We start from the raw sequence: 21,106 nt of genomic DNA, 5'->3' as shown, positions 1-21,106 counted from the left end.
CCGCAGCCTCTTTGCCCTGTTGTTGGCCCTCCAGAGGAACTGGTTGGCCTCTGTGTGAGACAGGAGGCTGGGCTAGATGGACCGCTGGTCTGACCCAGCAGGGCACTTCCAATGTTCTTATGAAGGCCTTGGCCTCTCTGCCCTGTTGTTGTCCCTCCAGAGGAACTGGTCGGCCACCGTGTGAGACAGGATGCTGGACTAGATGGACCACTGGTCTGATCCAGCAGGGCTCTTATGATGTTCTTATGAAGGCCTCGGCCTCTCTGCCCTGTTGTTGGCCCTCGAGAGGAACTGGTTGGCCTCTGTGTGAGACAGGAGGTTGTTATTCATCTTTGCTCAGAAGAAGGTTATTGTCGAAACAGCAGGACATTCCAGAGACCACCGTCTACACTTATTGTCAATAACTGTTCACTTTTTCTACATTGTATAATTATGATGGTTTTTCAATGAAATATTGTTTAGCGTTATATTGTCACAGTCCCCCGTTTAGCGTTATATTGTCACAGTTCCCCCCCCCCATTTTTCGGTGATATAGAGACCGTGTCCATCGACTTAGATCATCCACCCTAGGCCCACGACAGACCCCTTGGCTCTGAGCTTAATCCCTAGCCGGCAAAAGACAACACAGGCCTGCCTGATTGCAGAAGGTGGAAAGGCTAGAAAAAGAAGCAGGGAGCAGAAAGCAGGCCCAGTGGTGGTGGTGGTGGTAGGGGAACCTCCCGGCTTCTCAGTCGTTGCTGCTGCAGCTTGACTCAGGGGCCTTGGGGGAGGGATGGCCGTGAGGGAGCTTTTCTCGGTGCCAAACGGCTGATCTCAGAGACCCTGGCCTTGCCCTCAGCACGAGTGCCGGGAGATTAGCTTGGCATGTTTGTTTATGACCGAGCAGATGCCGGCCTGGAATTTAGGAACGCAGCAGGGGAGGGGGAGCAGTGTTCCCTCTAAGTTGCGTTAGTGTGAGCTAGCTCCCAGTTTTTTAGCCTCCGGCTCACACATTTTTGTCTTCGCTCAGGAAGGAGGGCTCCAGAGCAAACTAAGTTATGCAGTAGCCAGATCGCTCGCTCACAGCTTTAAGGCCAGTCACTCACAAGATAGAATTTTTGCTCACAAGACTCTACAGCTTAGAGGGAACATTGGAGGTGAGGGATTTCTGCACTCGTTGACCAGGGTGGCATCATGCCTCCAGCTCCAGATAATCCCTTGTCTACAGTTTACTGCAAAAGCAGAGAGAACATAAGAACGTAAGAATATAAGAGATGCCGATGGCCCATCCAGTCCAACGCTCTGTCACACAGTGGCCCAAAGTGCAGGATACCGAGCAAGTTTTCATGAGGCACGTTTCTGTAAGACTACAGAGACCAGGTCCCCTGGAAGAAGTGGCTGCTTTGCAGGGTGGACTCTACGACCCACTGAGGACCCCTCCCCAAAGCCCACCCTCCCCGGGCTCAACCCAAAACCTCCAGGAATTTCCTAATTCAGAGCTGACAACCCCACTTCTAGGACAAGCAATATTAGAGTACAACTGATGTACAGACTATAAAGTCCCATGGGGAGCCTGCCCTGTTGTTGGCCCTCCAGAGGAACTGGTTGGCCGCTGTGTGAAGCAGGAAGCTGGACGAGATGGACCACTGGTCTGATCCAGCAGGGCTCTTCTGATGTTCTTATGAAGGCCTCGGCCTCTGTGCCCTGTTATTGGCCCTCCAGAGGAACTGGCTGGCCTCTGTGTGAGACAGGATGCTGGACTAGAGGGACCCCTGGTCCGATCCAGCAGGGCTCTTCAGATGTTCTTATGAAGGCCTTAACCTCTCTGCCCTGTTGTTGGCCCTCCAGAGGAACTGGTTGGCCCCTGTGTGAGACAGGATGCTGGACTAGATGAACCCCTGGTCTGATCCAGCAGGGCTCTTCTGATGTTCTTATGAAGGCCTTGGCCTTTATGCCCTGTTGTTGGCCCTCCAGAGGAACTGGTTGGCCCCTGTGTGAGACAGGATGCTGGACTAGATGGACCCTCACTGGTCTGATCCAGCAGCGCTCCTCTGATGTTCTTATGAAGGCCTCGGCCTCTATGCCCTGTTGTTGGCCCTCCAGAAGAACTGGTTGGCCCCTGTGCGAGACAGGATGTTGGACTAGATGGACCACTGGTCTGATCCAGCAGGGCTCTTCTGATGTTCTTATGAAGGCCTCGGACTCTGTGCCCTGTTGTTGGCCCTCCAGAGGAACTAGTTGCCCACTGTGTGAGAGAGGATGCTGGACTAGATGGACCACTGGTCTGATCCAGCAGGGCTCTTCTGATGTTCTTATGAAGGCCTTGGCCTCTATGCCGTTTTTGGCCCTCCAGAGGAACTGGTTGGCCCCTGTGTGAGACAGGATGCTGGACTAGATGGACCCTCACTGGTCTGATCCAGCAGTGGTCTTCTGATGTTCTTATGAGGGCCTCGGCCTCTATGCCCTGTTGTTGGCCCTCCAGAGGAACTGGTTGGCCCCTGTGTGAGACAGGATGCTGGGCTAGATGGACCACTGGTCTGATCCAGCAGGGGTCTTCTGATGTTCTTATGAGGGCCTCGGCCTCTATGCCCTGTTGTTGGCCCTCCAGAGGAACTGGTTGGCCCCTGTGTGAGACAGGATGCTGGGCTAGATGGACCACTGGTCTGATCCAGCAGGGCTCTTCTGATGTTCTTATGAGGGCCTCGGCCTCTATGCCCTGTTGTTGGCCCTCCAGAGGAACTGGTTGGCCCCTGTGTGAGACAGGATGCTGGACTAGATGGACCACTGGTCTGATCCAGCAGGGGTCTTCTGATGTTCTAATGACAAACAGTTCTATAATCTCCCCAGTACTTGCTGCTGTTTTATTCAGAATACCTTTCTGGTTTTGGCATGCTCAGCCACTTGTACCCTTCTTATATCAAACCACGGATTCATTTCCAAAAATTGCTGTGAATTTGAACACATATTGCAAGAACAGGTTTGCGGTCACTGACTCCCTTTGTGAACAAACTGAATCCTTCCCATCTTTGCAGAATCTCCTCTCACCTGTGAACACTGGCAATTCTCTGAACCTCTACTAATTCAGAAGAGACAAATACACAGGGGTGGGAGCGAAAAATATCAGTTCACACATATCAGGTACACAGGACATTTCTGCAAACGTCCTACAGAGGGCAGCATTTGGCTTCAAATACAAAACCCATTTTTCTGTGCATTTCCCTATCTCTGCACTTTCTCCAGCCTGTTTCCAGAAGCATGCAAAGTTATTCCCATCCAGGGGTCTCCAGTCTTTTTGAGTTTCTGGGCACCTTTGGGAATCTGACACCGGGCAATCACAAAATGGCTGCTGCGGGAGGTGGCGCTGACCAATGCTCCCTCTAAGCTCTGGAGTCTTGTGAGCAAAAATTCTACTTTGTGAGCTACTGGCATTAAAAGTTGTGAGCCAGCGATTTGGCTACTGCATAAATGAGTTTGCTCTGGAGCCCTCCTTCCTGAGCGAAGACAGAAATGTGTGAGCCGGGGGCTAAAAAATGTGAGCTGGCTCACAGTAACTCAGCTTAGAGGGAACACTGGCGCTGACCCCAATATGCAGGGCCAGGGCTCTAGTCGGGGGGGAGCTCTCAGGTACGGAGCTCCGGAAGAGAACCTCTAGGGGGCGGGGCGGTCACGTGGTGAAGCCCCGCCCCCTTCTTTACCCCGCCCTCTGCTTCGATTCTCATTCCGTTTGGGAATGAGGATGAAGCAGGAGGGTAAGTAGCCGGGCCTTCTGACACACTTCCGGTGATGTCAGGGTGTGTGGCCTTCTGTCACTTCCGGTGATGTCAGGGGGCGTGGCATATGCAAATAAGTTATGCTAATGAGTTATGCTAATGAGCTCCGGCAGCTCTTTTTCTACAACAAGACCCCTGTGCAGGGCGCAAGACTCTGCACCTCTATAGCATTTCAGACGGAAGCTCTGTTCAACGGCACACTTTCAAAAGCGAAAATACGGTTAAAAATATTCCCGTGCGTAATCCTAAGTGTACATATTGAGCTGGCTAGAAAAAAACACTCCTCTGGCAGTATCTTTCAGATCGCCAGTGGCCAATCAGAAGCTCTAGTGGCCTCATCCTTTTCCACAGCCACTTGGGTGTGGTGGTTAGGAGCGTGGACTCTAATCTGGGAGAACCGGGTTTGATTCCCCACCCCTCCACGTGCAGCTGCTGGTGTGACCTTGGGTCAGTCACAATTTCTTTCTAAGAGCCAGTTTGGTGTGATGGTTAGGAGTGCGGACTCTAATCTGGGAGAACCGGGTTTGATTCCCACACCTCCACATGCAGCTGCTGGTGTGACCTTGGGTCAATCACAAGTTCTTTCTAAGAGCCAGTTCGGTGTAGTGGTTAGGAGCGCGGACTCTAATCTGGGAGAACCGGGTTTGATTCCCCACCCCTCCACATGCAGCTGCTGGTGTGACCTTGGGTCAGTCACAAGTTCTCTCAGAGCTGTTCCCTCATAAGCAGTTCTCGAAAGAGCTCTCTCAGCCCCACCTGCCTCACAGGGTGTCTGTTGTGGGGAAGGGAAAGGAGATTGAAAGACTCCTTCGAGTAGTGAAGAGTGGGGTATAAATCCAATCTCTTCTTCTCTCTTCTTCTAAAAACATTCAGCAGCCGCCAGGAAAAGCTGTCAGCGGGTGCCGTGGTGCCCACGGGCACAGTGTTGAGGACCCCTGTTCTTAATATACGCTCCTTAAGTTGGATGGACACACACACACACATTCGCTAGGAACTATCTAAGCCATTCCATCTGACCTGGATAGCCCAGGCAATCCCGATCTCGTCAGATCTCGGAAGCTAAGCAGGGCCGACCCCGGCGGGTATTTCGATGGGAGACCTCCAAAGAATACCAGGGCTGGGAGGCAGAGGCAGGCTATCCAGCCACTTCTCTGAATATCCTCCATGCCCCAGTAGAAGTCACCAGAGGTTGCCATGACTTCCAGGCATGGGTGCGCGCGCACACACACACACAGAGGCGCAAAATTACAAAAACAAAAATTCCGACCGATTTCCCACAAGCCGCTGCTCCGCCCTCGCTCTTCCCTTTTCCCCCGACTGTATTCGTCAATCTCCCACGATTTGCTGCGCAGCCGCACTTTGACCCGCAGCTTCACCTGATTTCGCCTGCGTCTTCTGGATCCACAAAAATACAGGACCGAGAAGATGCGGGGAAAATCGGGTGAAGCTGCGGGTCGAAATGCAGCCGTGCAGCAAATAGTGGGAAATTGATGAATACAGTCAGGGGAGGAAGGGAAGAGCGAGGGCAGAGCAGCGGCTTGTGGGAAACCGGTCTCCGTATAAGAATCCGTGAAATGCAACTCAGGTGATACGAGTCCGAACAGATCTACGAGCATCACAGCAGCTAGGGTGCCCAACCTCCAGGCGGGGACTGGAGTTCTCCCAAAATTACAACTAAACTCCAAAGATCAGTTCGCCTGGAGAAAAACGACCACTTCAGAGGGTGGACTCTACGGTTTCTCATCCCTGCTCGGGAAAAAGATCTCGCTTTCTGGATATTTTGCAAGGAATATTGCACCTGATGTTATTTTGACGTGAGGGTTTGTGTTTACTCCGAAAGGAGGGGGGACGGACGATAAAGCTGCTAGATCTTGGTCTAAGAACCGTGACTTGGTCAGATGCTCTGAGGTTAATAAGGCTGAGAGAGAGGGCAGTGGAAGGCCAAGACTATCCAACACTTGGATCGGGGTTTTCTCACACCCAAGAACACGCCTTTTCATTTATTATGATCCAAGATCAGCCAACACCAACATGTTGGCCCAAGCTGAAGACATCATGCTACATCTAAAACATATAAAAACATATAGAATCCTTAACTTCATTAAACACTAATTTAAGTTGGGTTGTTGTTTTTTTTGCCATCAAGTCACATCTGACTTATGGCGACCCCTAGTGGTATTTTGGGAGCTGCGGTGGCTCAAGTGGTTAAGACGCTGAACTGGAGGCTGTGGAAGGTCGGTAGTTCAGCACTTCGAGACCCGAGTGTGCCGCATGATGGAGTGAGCTCCCGTCTCTGGCCCCAGCTCCTGCCAGCCTAGCAGTTCAAAAGCAAGACATTGCAAGTAGATAAATAGGTACCACTTTGGTAGGAAGGTAACAGCGTTCCGTGCGCCTTGGTGTTTAGTCTTGCCGGCCACATGACCACGGAAACGTCTTCGGACAGTGCTGGCTCTTCAGCTTTGAAACGGAGATGAGCACCGCAACCCTAGAGTCGGACTCGACTGGCTTTCGAGCAAGGGAACCTTTACCTTTACCTTTTAGTGGTATTTTGAAGGCATGAGACATTTCAGAGGTGATTTGTCATTGGCTGCCTTTGCATCACAGCCCTGGTATTCCTTGGAGGTCGTGCATCCAAACACTAGCCAAGGTCGACCCTGCTTAGCTTCCAAGATCTGACCAGATCGGCCTAGCCTAGGCTGTCCAGCTCAGGGCAATTTAAGTGATATAGACTGCGGTCACACACACAAAAATAACTCACTTTCAATCCACTTTCAGTGCACTCCAAATGGATTTTACTGTGTGAACTCTTGGAATCCAGTTGGAAAGTGCAATGAAAGTGGATGGAAAGTGGGTTATTTAGTGTGTGTGTGACCGCAGCCATAAAGCAGTTCATTAAAAAGACTGAAGGGTCTGCTTCTTTATTAACTGAGCCAACACACAAAATTTGGCCACCTTAAGAGTGGTTTCATGAAAGCAGTCTTCAAGAAGAATGGGTATATAAAGTCTATGCGATACAAAACACTACACTTTATTGACCAGCAGCACCACATCGACATGCCTTGCCTCACTGTACCCCATCCCTGGCATTTGTACTATAACCCTCCTCCTTCAATTTACTTATTTTTTTAAAAAAGCAAATTTCTCACCACATCCGGGACCTCCTGGAGGACAGGCCTAGAAAACACAGAACAGTACATTAGTATAAAAATGACGCTTCCTGCTATTATCCCTTTGGGGAATGTTTTCATCCCAATTCTCAAGCTTCCTCCCCAAATCTTTGCAGGAATCAGAGTATTTCGCAATGGATGAATGTTTTTGGGTCACAGACTCACCCCCCCCCCCCATTTTCAGCTCAGTCCTAACAAACAGGCTTTAGAAGAGTGAGGGGGGGGGGGAATCATGCTGTGCGGACAACCGTAATAGTTTCTTACAATGAAGGTCAGGAAAGGTGGCTGAGTCATATTAAGGAGTTATTCAAGCTGAAATCGCCCAACTCAGGATTGCAAGAAGTTGAAGCTGGCACTGATCTTCAAGAGCCCAGACCCCTCTCTCTGTCTGTGGATGCCCAGGTAGCAAATATTGCTAAGCTGGCATTTTCCCATCTCTGCCAGGTCAGGCGGCTAGCCCCCTTCCTCTCTAACCAGGACTAGGGGTGTGCAAAAAAAATAAATAAATTCGGCCCGATTCGGATTCGGCCGAATTGGGCAGAATTAATTTCGGCCGGCATAAAGACTCTTATATGTTCTCATAGATAAGCATATGGAGCAGAGGTCCATCAGTGGCTATTAGCCACAAGGTATAGATAGGGGCTCTGGAGCAAGTGATGCTCTGTCTTCTTGGTGCTTGGGAGGGGGCCACAGTGGGAGGGCTTCTAATGTCCTGGCCCCACTGGTGGACCTCCTGATGGCCCCTGGTATTTCTGGCCACTGTGTGACACAGAGTGTTGGACTGGATGGGCCTTTGGCCTGATCCAACATTGGCGTCTCTTATGTTCTTATGTTCTTATGACTCCTGCATGTCAATTTCGGATTCAGGAGTCTTTCAGCCAGCCAAATGTCAGTTTCAGCCCCATTATATCCTATGGGCCGTAGAAGTCAATGGCAAAAACATAGGGTATATTCTGGGGGCTGGAGAGAAGGGGGTTTGAGGGAGAGGCTCCAAACTCGCAGGTTAGCTGCTGAAGCCTCTCTCCAAGATACCAACCAAGTTTCAAGAACATTGGGCCGGGGGGATCCAATTCTACGGGCCCCCAAACAGGTTGCCCCCATCCCCTCCATTGTTCTCTGTGGTGGGGAATAATGTTGTACACAGCGTTCCGTGCGCCTTGGTGTTTAGTCATGCCGGCCATATGACCACGGAAATGTCTTCGGACAGCGCTGGCTCTTCGGCTTTGAAATGGGGATGAGCACCGCAACCCTAGAGTCGGATTCGACTGGCTTTCAAGCAAGGGAAACCTTTACCTTTACACTGCCTGAGCTCTCTGGGGGAGGGTGGTTTATAAATTCCAATAATAATAATAACAACAACAACAACAACAATAACAATAACAACAACAACAACAATACTCACAATAATAATAACAACAACAACAGCAACAATAATAACAATAATAATACAACTTCAGGATGGTGGAGGATACAGTTGCCGACCTCCAGATGGTGCCTGGAGATCTCCTGCTCTTAGCATTGATCTCCAGATGGCAGCCATCAGCTCCCCTGGAGAAAATGGCTGCATTGAAGGGTGGACTCCGTGGCCCTGCGCCCCCCTGAGATCCCTCCCCTCCTTGAGCCCCGCCCTCCCCAGGCTCCACCCCCCAAATCTCCATCTATTTCTCCACTTGGAGCTGGCAACCCTACACTGTCCTCGGAAAGGGCCCAGAAAATTTGGGTGCCACAGGAATGGCGGATCCTTCCGAGGTTGGACCCACCTGGTGTAGATCTGCTTGTCCGGCAAAACCCCCGCCACGGCGTCATGGGAAGGGAAGCCATTCTCGTCTTTCTGCAGCTAGGAGAGAGAAGGAAGCCGGTCACCATAGAGCATGCACAAGCAGTGAGAGAGCACTCCATGGATTCTCATTTAGTCATTCGGAGGGTTCTCGAGATCCACAGTGAGTACACTCCTTGGGCCCTGACACAGTGATGCCCGGGAACTACAGAAGGGTACGTAGCAAAGAAGGATGAAAGCCAGTGTGGTGGTATCCCCGGGGGGGGGGGGGAGAGCTGAATGAATCAGGCCTAAGACATGCAGATGGGTGATGCGAGCCAATGTTCCCTCTAATTCTTCTCCCCTACTGAGTGGAGTAGGAGCTGCAGTGGCTCAAGTGGTTAAGACGCTGAACTGCAGGCTGTGGAAGGTCGGTAGTTCAGCAGTTCAAGACCCGAGTGTGCCGCATGATGGAGTGAGCTCCCGTCTCTAGTTCCAGCTCCTGCCAGCCTAGCAGTTCGAAAGCAAGACATTGCAAGTAGATAAATAGGTACCACTTCGGTGGGAAGGTAACAGCGTTCCGTACGCCTTGGTGTTTAGTCATGCCGACCACGGAAACGTCTTCGGACAGTGCTGGCTCTTCGGCTTGGAAACGGAGATGAGTACCACAACCCTAAAGTCGGATTCGACTGGCTTTCGAGCAAGGGAACCTTTACCTTTACTGAATGGAGCAGTTCACATCGTGAGCAGAATGTAACTGCTGTGATCTTCAAATGGCAACGGGCAGGTTGTTGTGAATGAGCCATCCCGACTCCGTGCCATTGTCCCCCCCCCTCAGTATGCGCATCATCACAAACTCCATAGGGAGCCCTCAGTGCGGAGATGCAATTCATCGATTCCTCGTCTAAGCGCATCGGAAACAAACGGCAACACCCCCCCTCGACTCACCCGAGGTTGCGTCTGATCATGCAGTGGCGGGCTGGGCCCGCAGCTTCCAAGGACTGTGTGATCATGCAACTGCGGGTCACGTTCCTCCAGAGGAAATAGCCTCACTCCCCCCCTCCCCGTTTTTTTCCTGGCGCGTGTGACCGCAACCTAAGATGCAAGGAGGCAAAGGCATGAAGCGGCGTAAGGCCGCTGGCAGATCTGGCGTCGCGCAGTGGCCAACTTCCAGGTGGTGCCTGCCTGGAGATCTCCAATCTTTTCTATTATCAGTTCTGCCCGTCTTGCACGGATCTCCCATGCAAATGAGCAGCGGTCATTTTTTAAAAAAATGTCCTCTGCCAGAGACGATAATCTTTGTATAAAAGCATTTGCACGACACGGAATAATCCTCTTTTGCCTGACCCCTATCAATGTCATTTTGAAGCCGCTCAGACAAGGTACGTTAATTGGGAATCACTGTCATCCTCTGGTTTGTTCAGCACAATATTTCCAAAGCAGCACTTTGTTCATAAGCGTACGTTGGCCAGACATGACCACGGAGACGTCTTCAGACAGCGCTGGCTCTTCGGCTTGGAAACGGAGATGAGCACCGCAACCCTAGAGTCAGGTTCGACTGGCTTTCGAGCAAGGGAACCTTTACCTTTAAGGTGCTCCTGGACTCTTGCTCTTTTCTACTGCTACAGACAGGCTAACATGGCTACCCATCAGGTTTTGCAAAAACAACAACAATCAGATCCCATCAGACCAGCCACTGGAAATCTCCCCGCTTGGGGATGTGGGAAATGTTCTAACTCAGATCTGATGTGAATTTGAATGGGCGCAAAAGCAGCCGGGAAACCGCCTGGTCCAGAAAGGCTTTCCCGGTTAAATGATTTATCCAACGGGAGTCGTGGGAAACCTCAAATGCCCCTAAAAACCCGAGGCCTGAAAGACAGTCACCCCTCCCTGCCCTTGAAGCCTCGTCTACTCACGGTGGAGGAGAAAGGCCGGTAGTACAAAGTCATCTGGAATTTCGGAGGAATGTGCTACGCCGTTCGGGGGTGTGTGTGTGGAAGGACCCCCCACACTGTGAGTCCAGATGTGACGGTACTCCTCCCCCAGAAGGGTGGAGACCGGATTAACAAGGTCTGGTGGTTGCGAAGTGCCTGTCACTTCAAACGGCAGCCTCCAGAGGACGTTGCGAGCACCAGAGCCGCAAAGCAAACAGACCACCCCACCTGTCCTCCCTCTCTCTCTCAAGAGACTAGGTGGCGATTCAAAGGTGAGGCTCCGGAAAAAGACTCTGGTATGCACCCCGCCCGCCCACCTGCCCCCTCCCCTCGAGGCAGAGGAGTGCGGGTGGCGAGGAAAGTCAGCTAGACTGGAGACTTACGAAGGTAGACTGCGACATGGGCAGGGAAGACGGAGCCCTCCCGTGGGCAGGGCAGGCTGGGGGTTGGCAGACAATGCCCGCTTACAATTCCGTTGGCAGCTCACCTTGGTAGCTGCGGTTGCCACAACAGAGGATTTTTTTCTCTCTGTAAGCAATTGGGATCTTTTGTCCCAGAGCACAGTGACGGAAGAGCAAAAGCTGCTGATATATATATTTAGTCATTAAATATACCGTGTGTGTGTGTGTGTGTGTGTGTGTGTGTGTGTGTGTATATATATATGTATATGTATATATACACACACACACACACACTAGGAGAAAGGCCCGTTGCGGAAATGAACGCAACACACTCTAGAAAGATGGCCTGGGTGAGTGTGGGGTCCTGCTTGCCTGCTTTGGTGGACGGGCAGGAGAAGCAACAGGGGGGGGGTTGAAATGCCTCCCCGCTCCCTCCTGAGCCCTTCCTGGCTCGTCGGGCAGGAAGGGGCAGGAGGAGGCTCTGGGAGCCTTCTCCTGCTCACCCGCTTTGCCGGGCAGGCAGGAGAAGCAACAAGGAGGCTTTTAAATGTCCTCCCCGCTCCCTTCCCGGCTCACCTGCCTTGGTGAGTGGGCCAGGAAGGGGCGAGAGGGGGCTCTGTGCTGTCAGGGGTGTGGCCTAATATGCTAATGAGTTACTGCTGTTGGGTATGGCCTATTATGCTAATGAGTTTCTGCTGGGCTTTTTCTACAAAAAAAGACCTGTATATATATATTTAAAAATCTATTAAAGGTAAAGTAGCTCCGGCAGGGTGAGGAAAAGACGGGAGATGTCACAACATCAGAGGAAGGCCTTGGCCTCTAAGCCTCTCCTGTTGTTGACCCTCCAGAGGAACTGGTTGGCCACTGTGTGGGACACGATGCTGTACTAGATGGACCACTGGTCTGATCCAACAGGACTCTTCTGATGTTCTAATGAAGGCCTCGGCCTCTCTGCCCTATTGCTGGCCCTCCAGAGGAACTGGTTGGCCCCTGTGTGAGACGGGATGCTGGACTAGATGGACCCTCACTGGTCTGATCCAGCAGGGCTCTTCTGATGTTCTAATGAAGGCCTCGACCTCTATGCCCTGTTGTTGGCCCTCCAGAGGAACTGGTTGGTCACTGTGTGAGACAGGATGCTGGACTAGATGGACTATTAATCTGATCCAGCAGGGCTCTCCTGATTTTCTTATGAAGGCCTCGGCCTCTCTGCCCTATTGCTGGCCCTCCAGAGGAACTGGTTGGCCACTGTGTGAGACGGGATGCTGGACTAGATGGCCCACTGGTCTGATCCAGCAGGGCTCTTCTGATGTTCTAATGAAGGCCTCGACCTCTATGCCCTGTTGTTGGCCCTCCAGAGGAACTGGTTGGCCACTGCCCTTGGGCACGGTGACTTTCCGCCATCTGTGTGTGTGGGGGGGGGGAACCACAACACACAAGAATCTTTTGGGCATTGTAGGGCCTCCAGAATAACCCATTCGCACTCTGCTTCTCTCTTGCAGCTTCCCTGGCCCAGCTCCCTTCCTAACAGTTGTTAAAAAAAATCTGGAGCCGCCGATCGATCAGTTCCTCTGAATAGCTCGCGCCAGGACATGAATTTTTCATCAAAAGGCCTGTGCCCTTTAGGAAACGTGCAATTCCCTACTACAGCAGGCCACGTGGTCCTATCCGAAGCAGGGAAACGGTTAGACATCAACAGCGGAATGACAGTGAATGAAAGGCAGTTTCTAGCTGGTTTTCCCCCACCACCCCCATGCACACAAATTCTGGGTGAATTGAATGCTGCTGGAATGGGCTGGCCTGAAATCCCAAGCCCAAAGGAGCAAAGCTGTTTCCCCTCCGGTTATGTGGATCCAGGGCTTTTTTTGGAGAAAAAGTCCAGCAGGAACTCATTAGCATAATAGGCCACACCCAACAGCAGGAACTCATTGGCATATTAGGCCACACCCCTGACAGCACAAATCATTGGCATATTAGGCCGCACCCCCATGTTACCAGAAGTGTGCTCATCCAGCCACACCTACCTTTTGCTTCTTATTCTGTTTACCCTGTTTGTTGTCAAAACCCAGGGCCTTTTTTTTGTAGCAGGAACTCCTTTGCATGTTAGGCCACACACCCCTAATGTAGCCAATCCTAATGAGTTCCTGCTGCTGGGTGTGGCCTATTATGCTAATGAGGCTCCTGCTGGGTGTGGCCAACTTGGGAGCCAGCTGGAACTCCGTTCCTGTGCGTTCCTCCCCAAAAATAGCCCTGTGTCAGTACTCAGGGAGATCGGACCAGCATAGACTTACAAATGTTGCTTGCTGGTAAAAGTTAATGGGTAATGTTACAAATGGCAAAGTTTATCACATGGGTGATAAAGACTGTCAAAACCATCTGTTGGAAGGAGGAGGAGAAGCAACAGCTGCAGCTAAGCGGGGTCGGTTCTGGTTTGTACTTGGATGGGAGACCACCAAGGAATTCCTGGGTTGCTATGCAGAGGCAGGCCATGGCCAACCACCTCTGTCCTTCTCTTGCCTTGAAAACCCTACGGGGTCACCCTAAGTTGGCTGTGACCTGAGGTCACTTTCCACCACCACGGGAACATAAGACTGAGAGCTCCCTGGGTTGGGAACTCAAGCGCACACACATTGATGGAGGTGGTAGAAATGAGGCCGGTATTACAGGGAGGAGGTGCGGCTCATTGACAGAGTGGATTTCTCTGCCTGACACCCCCAAGAGCCATCGCCAGTCACAGTAGACAGTATTGGGCTATAAGGACTGGCTTAGTGTACGGTAGTGTACTGGGCCGTGGTGGCTGAGAGGTTAAGACGCTGAAGTTGCAGCTCAGCAGTTCGAGACCCGAGTGCCGCGTGACGGAGTGAGTTCCCGTCTCTGGCCCCAGCTCCCGCCAACCTAGCAGTTCGAAAGCAAGAAATTGCAAGTAGATGAACAGGTACCACTTTAGTGGGAAGGTAACAGCGCTCTGTGCGCCTTGGCCTTTAGTCATGCCGGCCACATGACCACGGAAACATCTTCGGACAGCGCTGGCTCTTCAGCTTGGAAATAGAGATAAGCAGGGCTCTTTTTGTAAGCAGGAATTCATTAGCATAATAGGCCACACCCAACAGCAGAAACTCATTAGCCTATTAGGCCACACCCCCGACAGCACCGCTCATTGGCATATTAGGCTGCACCCCCATGTTACCAGACGTGTGCTCATCCAGCCACACCCACCTTTTGCTTCTTATTCTGTTCACCCAGGCCTTTTTTGTAGCAGGAACTCCTTTGCATGTTAGGCCACACACCCCTAATGTAGCCAATCCGAATGAGTTTCCGCTGTTGGGTGTGGCCTATTATGCTAATGAGTTCCTGCTGGGTGTGGCCAACTTGGAAGCCAGCCGGAACTCTGTTCCTGTGCGTTCCTGCCCAAAAAAACCCCTGGAGATTAGCACCGCCCCCTAGAGTCGGATTCGACTAGCTTTCGAGCAAGGGAAACCTTTGGAGTTTTATAGCCAGCACAGATGAGCCACCTTGTTCTAGAAATTGTCAAGGAGAAAACCCCTACAAGGGAAAGCAACAATAAAGACCCCCATTTTCACACCCCACACAAACATGTGAGTGGGATATATACTCACCACCAATAGGTCGGTGAAGGGTCTCTTGCGTTCAGGTGCAATGAAGCTGTTCTGAAAACAATGAAATAGAGCTCTCTTATTACCTCTCTTCAGAAACATAGCCGGTTAAACAGCCCCGTGCACAAAAAGGTCTAGAAAGAAATCTAGCTCTCATTTGCAGATGTAGGACTTCAAAGAAACCCTTTTTATTGGAGTTCACATGTGTGATTCCAGTTACCACTGGTTAGCAGAGTGCTTAAATAAAGATACAAATGCAGCAGCGTCACTTTACTAGGTCACTCAGCTTACAAAGCTACACAGAGCCACACTGGAGAGGAGGAGGAGGAGATTGGATTTATGCCCTGCCCTTCACTCAGGGTCTCAGAGTGGCTTACAGACTTCTTTCCCTTCCCCTCCCCACAACAGTTACCCCGTGAGGTAGGAGGGGCTGAGAGCGCTATTTTCAAAACTGTCCTTGAGAGAACAATGGTTTGCCCAAGGTCATCCAGCAGCTGCAAGTGGAGGAGTGAGGAATCAAACCCGACCTTGTTGCCAGCCTCCGGCTAGGGCCTGGAGATCTTCTGTAATTACAACTGATTCCGCTATGTGGGAAAAAGTGTGGCCAAATAGCCACATACCTACACTGCTAGTGGAAACGCCCAGAGATTCTTCAATTTGGGGGGAAAGTAATAACACGAATCAACTCAATTACAAATCAAAAAATCCCTTGCACGCCGGAGGTAGCGTTGCTAAATTATGGGATGGTTCAATAAAAGGTGATACCAAGGAACTAACAGCAATACTACTAGCAACGGCAAGATTAACGATAGCAGCAGCTTGGAAATCTACCTCACCCCCTACAATACCAGTATGCCAAGAAAAGATATGGGATGAATTTATAATGGCCAAAATAACAGATTCCATACATAGAACACACAACCCTGCTGCACCAACGTACTCTAAAATTGTATGCATCTGGGCACCGGTACTAGAATACATGACAATACAGGACTTACTCCCACTAAAACAAACATATCATAGTTGGTTATACCTCGAAAATATAATAAACATAGAAGAATGCGAAACAAACACAGCTATCTCTGCGTCGTTACAAAGAAAAGTACAAAGCTTACAGGAACAACCGCAAAACATGCTAAACACATAAGAAAAAACCCAGCAAATCACAAAGAGATAAAATTAAATATATACCACCGCAGAGGGAAATTCAGTATAATATGTATTCTTATTGATATACACCATTAGTTATATGTTGTATGTGTATCAACTAATATAAGAAATACGCCATCTTGATGTAGTGCTCAAATTGCTTTATACGTACTAGACAAAACACTTTGTAATATATGTAATAACTCAATAAAGTTATTAAAACAAAACAACAACAAAAACAACAACCCGGTTCTACCAGATTAGATCCATGCAAGTTTAACAGAGAAATACTTCTCTCTTTATTTGAGAAGTACACTTTGGATAGGAAAGAGTAGGGACAGGATAGGATACTAACTTACTAGCTAAAGATGGAAGCAGATGGTGAGAGAGCCATCTGCCTCATGGTGCCAAGAGAGGGACAGCAGCCCTGTAGCTAGGGATTTTGGGGTGAGGGGGCCTCGGGGGGTACAGCTAATTAAATCAAAGCTAATAACATTAATTCAATTTGGGGCCCACCTGGAAAGGAGGGGCCCCGGAAGGAATGCTAGGGGGCCGGGCCCCGTGGGCCCTACATTAGCTACGGGCCTAGAGGACCGCATGCCGTCCCTCTTGGTCTGTGCAGGGAGAGAGTTTGTCTTCAAGTGAGTGAGAGAGTGGAAGGAAGGGGAAATGGTCCCTGAGAGCACAATCTGCATTTCAAAGGGGACAGTGGCCGAAGAGGAAAGACAGGAGGAACGTTCAGTGTGCCTATCTAGCTATCTAGTCTCTCTTGCCATGAAGTCTGGAGGCCAAAGCAGGACCTAATATACAAACATGACTGTGTTCAGTGCCGTCAAGTCACTTCTGACTCATGGTGACACTATGAATGATTGACCTCCAAAATGTCCTGTCATTAACAACCTTGCTCGGGTCTTGCAAACAGAGGGCCTTTGTGGCTTCCTTGATGGAGTCCGTCCATCTCACATTGGGTCTCCCTCTTCTCCTGCTGCCTCCCACTTTTCCTAGCACGATTGACAGTCTTTCCCAGGGACTCTTGTCAGATTCATATTTATTAATACGGCCAAAGGCCAGAATAAATCATATACACGCATAGGCATAAAAGAATAAACAGAATAGACGGATAATGAAAAATATAAAAAATATAATTTAGATTTGATAAAAGATATCTCAGATTTATATAAGTATGATATTAGATTTAAGAACCACGGCTTAAAATAACCTGTACGGATTTTGCTAGCGCCCGCAAAAAACTTTGCACGAGAAGCTGTGGTTTGTGGATTTGCATCGGTCAGGAGCTTCCGAGTAATCTCAGAAACAAGGCAGTCCTGTGGCTTTTGAAGGAAAGGAAGAATGAATTTTGCACAAATTGTTGTTGTTGTTCAGTCCCGCAGTCGAGTCCGACTCTTCGCGACCCCATGGACCAGATCACGCCAGGATATTTGCACAAATATCTTGGTAGAGACCACACTGATGCAAGACATGTTCTATAGATTCAACCATACCAGCTCCGCAGAGGTAAACCCTCTCACGCATGGGGGTCTTCCTATATCTCCCCTCGACCACTGCAAAGGGGAGTGCTCTCCAACGAGCTAGGGAGAAAGCCCTGCGATGAGATGGTATCTCCAATGACGATGAATAAGCAGCTGGTGCGACAACATATCTAGTATTCTCCGGTGACAAAAAAATTGGAGCACTATTAATACTGTTCTGGCCAGGGGTCATTTCGTGCGGGAGATCACAGGAGCGGACCTCGGGCAGTAAAGAGCCCAGGGGGCGGGCACATGCAAGAAGCCCCACCCCCTGCTCCCAGCAGCCCTCAGTCAGAGCAAGAAGCTGCCAGGTAAGTTGTAGAGCCTCCCCCCCCCCGGCCCAAAACAGTCCAGTGGCACCTTTAAGACCAAGTTTTATTCAGGTACAAGCTCTCCCTCCTCTGCGAGGACAGAACTGCACATCCCCCCCCAATAGCTAGCAACCCAAAACAGTCCAGTGGAGCCTGAGCGGTGGGTTTTGCCTTCTGACACACTTCCAGTAATGTCAGGGGGTGTGGCATATGCAAGAAAGTTATGCTAATGAGGTATGCTAATGAGCTCCTGCACCTCTTTTTCTACGAAATGACCCCTGCTGAGACCCATACATTGTCCATTTCCCTAGAATGAAGTCGTTCCATAAACGTATTCTCCAGGGTTGTAATGCAGGCACTGTCTTATTTTCCCAATGCATCACTATAGCTAGTCGTGCTACCGCCAATAACAGATGCAGACATTTATCGTTTCCGATCTCCAACTCAGTTCCAAGCCTGCGATATCTATCGATCACAAGGAGGTTCTTGGATATACGAGGTTATCTCTGGATATAAGTGTTCACAGCGATTACCAAGAGTGATCCTTGGTTCCTTCCCACTAATGCCTGTTGGCAGGATTTCTGCCACGCCGCATCGATCTGGGGATTAGGTTCTCTCGCTGCTAGATATCGGGGACAGCAATTCCCGGAGCCCCGGATAAGCCGCAGGCCACCTGCAGACGTCAAACTGGCAGGGCCTCATCTTTGTTAAGTGCCAAAGCACATCTGCTCGCTCACCTAACCGTCTTAGAGTCTCTGGTGCCCAGACAGATATTTTCCAACCCACCACTCTCGAATGATGACTTGTTTGGAAAACTGAAGGAAAACACCATAGAAGGAAGCCCTGAGCAGGTGATGGTCTCCTGTGTCTTTCGCAAGAGAAGTGTACTGCACTAATTCGAAGGCGGGTCCCTTCGATAAATGTATGCCCCCAAAGATGCTCCAGATACATGTCTGCAAACGAACTTAATTTTCAATAATTTTTATAACACTCTTGCCCCAAGGAGCTCTGAATGGTATCTGTGGCTGTCCAAGCCTCTGTTTTAGGTTCACAACAACCCTGTGAGGTAGGTTAGAGCTGCGAGAATGTGACGGTTGTGAGGTCATCTGGCGAACTTCACAATTGTGGGCTCAATCAGAGAAGACTGAGACCACTCCCATTGTTTCATAAAATGCAGGCATGTGCCACTCAGTTTGCCTCAGGGCCATGTAGGGAAGGAGGATGAGGACGAGGACGAGGAGGAGATTGGATTTATACCCCGCCCTTCGCTCAGCGTCCCAGAGCAGTTTACAATCTCCTTCCCTTCCTCTCCCCACAACAGACACCCTGAAAGGTTACGTATCCCAAGACCACAACTGGCCCTTTGCAAAAGGCTAACGACAAATCAGCAGCCCTGTTTTCAAGAGTAAAACCAAGCGGAGGGTGAAGGGTTAAAGACCTCTCCCTTCCCTGCCTTGCCCCAAGACAATCCGAGGCTGCACAAGCCGGGAATTTGAATTTTATGGACAGAAGGAGAGATGTGGCCTTCATTTGACCTGGGGGATCCAGTGGGGATTTGAACCAGCTCTTCCCCAGTACGAGTCCAGCGTGCCCTACTACACCACAGTGGCTCACTAGACATACTCAGAGGTTATGTTAAGAAAGGGCAAGAAAATATACCATGGCCTCGGCCACACGGGCAAGAAAATGTGGGGGGGGGAGGCGTGGCTGTTTGCCCCGGAGCAAACTAACGCCCGACTGCGCGATCAGGCGTTGGGTTGAGGTCCCATCGAGCTTCCGTGGTTAGGGGGGAGGTGCCTATCACACGACGCGGCAAAGAAGCAGAGCGGCGCGGCAAATGGGGTTGTGTTTGTTTTTTAAAACTGAAATGTGTGCATGCTCCGTTGGGTGCTTGTGCGCATCCGTGGAGACTTGGGGGGGGGTCAGACACCCTGTGAGGTCGGTGGGGCTGAGAGAGCTCTCTCGAGAACTGCCCTTCAGAGAACAGCTCTGAGAGAACTGTGACTGGCCCAAGGTCATCCAGCCAGGTGCAAGTGGAGGAGTGAGGAATCAAACCCGGTTCTCCCAGATTAGAGTCCGTGCACTTAACCACGACACCAAACTGGGAGGAGCTTCTGTTTCCTCCTTTGTTTTGTGTGTATGTGCATGTGTACAAAGTGCCGTCAAGCTGTAGCTGATTTATGGCGACCCCACGACACCTCTAGCGTGCATAATGCTCCGTGTGACCAGGGCCCATGTTGCGCATACTATCCCATCTACACATGAACACGCACCAAATATTAACCAGGGCCGACCCCGCTTAGCTTCTGAGATCTGACGAGATTGAGCTATCTTTGGCCATCCAGGTCAGGGCTTCCTCCTTTGCCACAGATAGCTAAAGGTGGGTGTGGCCCAATAAAGGAATTTTCCATTTGCTATCGAATGGTTGTTTTCACTATTTTGCTGTAAATATCCTTCGCCCCCCCCCCCCAACACATTAGGCCTAAATATTAACCAGGGCCAACCCTGCTTAGCTTCTGAGATCTGACGAGACTGAGCTATCTTTGGCCATCCGGGTCAGGGCTTCCTCCTCTGCCACAGATAGCTAAGGGTGGGTGTGGACCAATAAAGTAATTTTCCATTTGCTATCGAATTTTACTGGAGATGCCAGGGATTGAACCTAGGACCTTCTTCATGCCAAGCAGATGCTCTACCACTAAACCAGGGTCTCAAGTCAGGGTCTTTCTCATCACCTATTGCCCGGTCCTTTTAACTGGAGATGCCGGGGCATTGAACCTTCTTCATGCCAAGCAGATGTTCTAGCCCTGAGCCAGGTTCTCAGGCAGAGGTCTTTCCTATCACCTACTACCTGGTTCTTTTGAGTGGAGATGCCAGGGATTGAACCTGGGACCTTCTGCATGCCAAGCAGAGGCTCTACCACTGAGCCAGGGTCTCAGATCTTTCACCAGGGTTTTTGTTGTTGTTTTTATTTTTACTGGAGATGCCCAGGACTTTCTGCATGCTGAACAGAAGGTCTTTTGCAGAGCCACATTGCTCCTTTTGTGCTACGGCAAGGGGTTTTGCATGCAATCACTTAAAACATCTGCACGCCACCTTTCTGTCCACACAGGGCGTCTCACACCCAGCAATCCGGTCTGCACCTCAGCGTCTTAACCTCAAGGATTCATCCCCCTTTCAAACTACCTATAACTCTTTGAAAAAGAAAAAAAGGAAACCTCTCCTGTCTGTCTCCAGGTACCCAGACAGGGAGAAAGAATGTAGGTATATCAGGTTGGCCTTCCTAGCTACATCCCACCCTTTCAACAATATTTACTGTTTTCTCAGTGTCTCCCGGACGGGACGTGGGCCAGGGAGCCAAAAAACTGTAATTACAAGAAGAGATGTCAAAAGCTTTACGTTTCCCGGCAGCCTGAGGTTTATTTGGACTTTTTAAAAAAAAAGAAAAAGAAAGAAAGAAAAAGAAATGTAATTTTACATTTCTCCCATCTCTCTCTCCTTT

At 50.3% G+C, this 21,106-nt stretch overlaps 1 protein-coding gene across 1 annotated transcript in view; it reads right to left on the bottom strand.

The window, feature by feature from the left end:
- The window catches only part of CCDC33 (coiled-coil domain containing 33), a 77,800-nt gene that overhangs the window by 21,905 nt on the left and 34,789 nt on the right, over positions 1–21,106 (bottom strand). Inside the window, exons 3-4 of the mRNA XM_015412288.1 lie at positions 8,677–8,753; positions 6,896–6,923 (exon numbers count right to left, since the gene is read on the bottom strand). Coding sequence (XP_015267774.1) covers positions 6,896–6,923; positions 8,677–8,753 — 105 coding nt within the window. The remainder of the gene's footprint in view (positions 1–6,895; positions 6,924–8,676; positions 8,754–21,106) is intronic.

The sequence above is a fragment of the Gekko japonicus genome, unplaced genomic scaffold (genome assembly GCF_001447785.1).
Source record: "Gekko japonicus isolate JY-2015 unplaced genomic scaffold, Gekko_japonicus_V1.1 scaffold3181, whole genome shotgun sequence".
Lineage (NCBI taxonomy): Eukaryota > Metazoa > Chordata > Lepidosauria > Squamata > Gekkonidae > Gekko > Gekko japonicus.
Note: the sequence above shows the minus strand (reverse complement) of the source record. Positions and strands in the feature narration are given on the sequence as shown.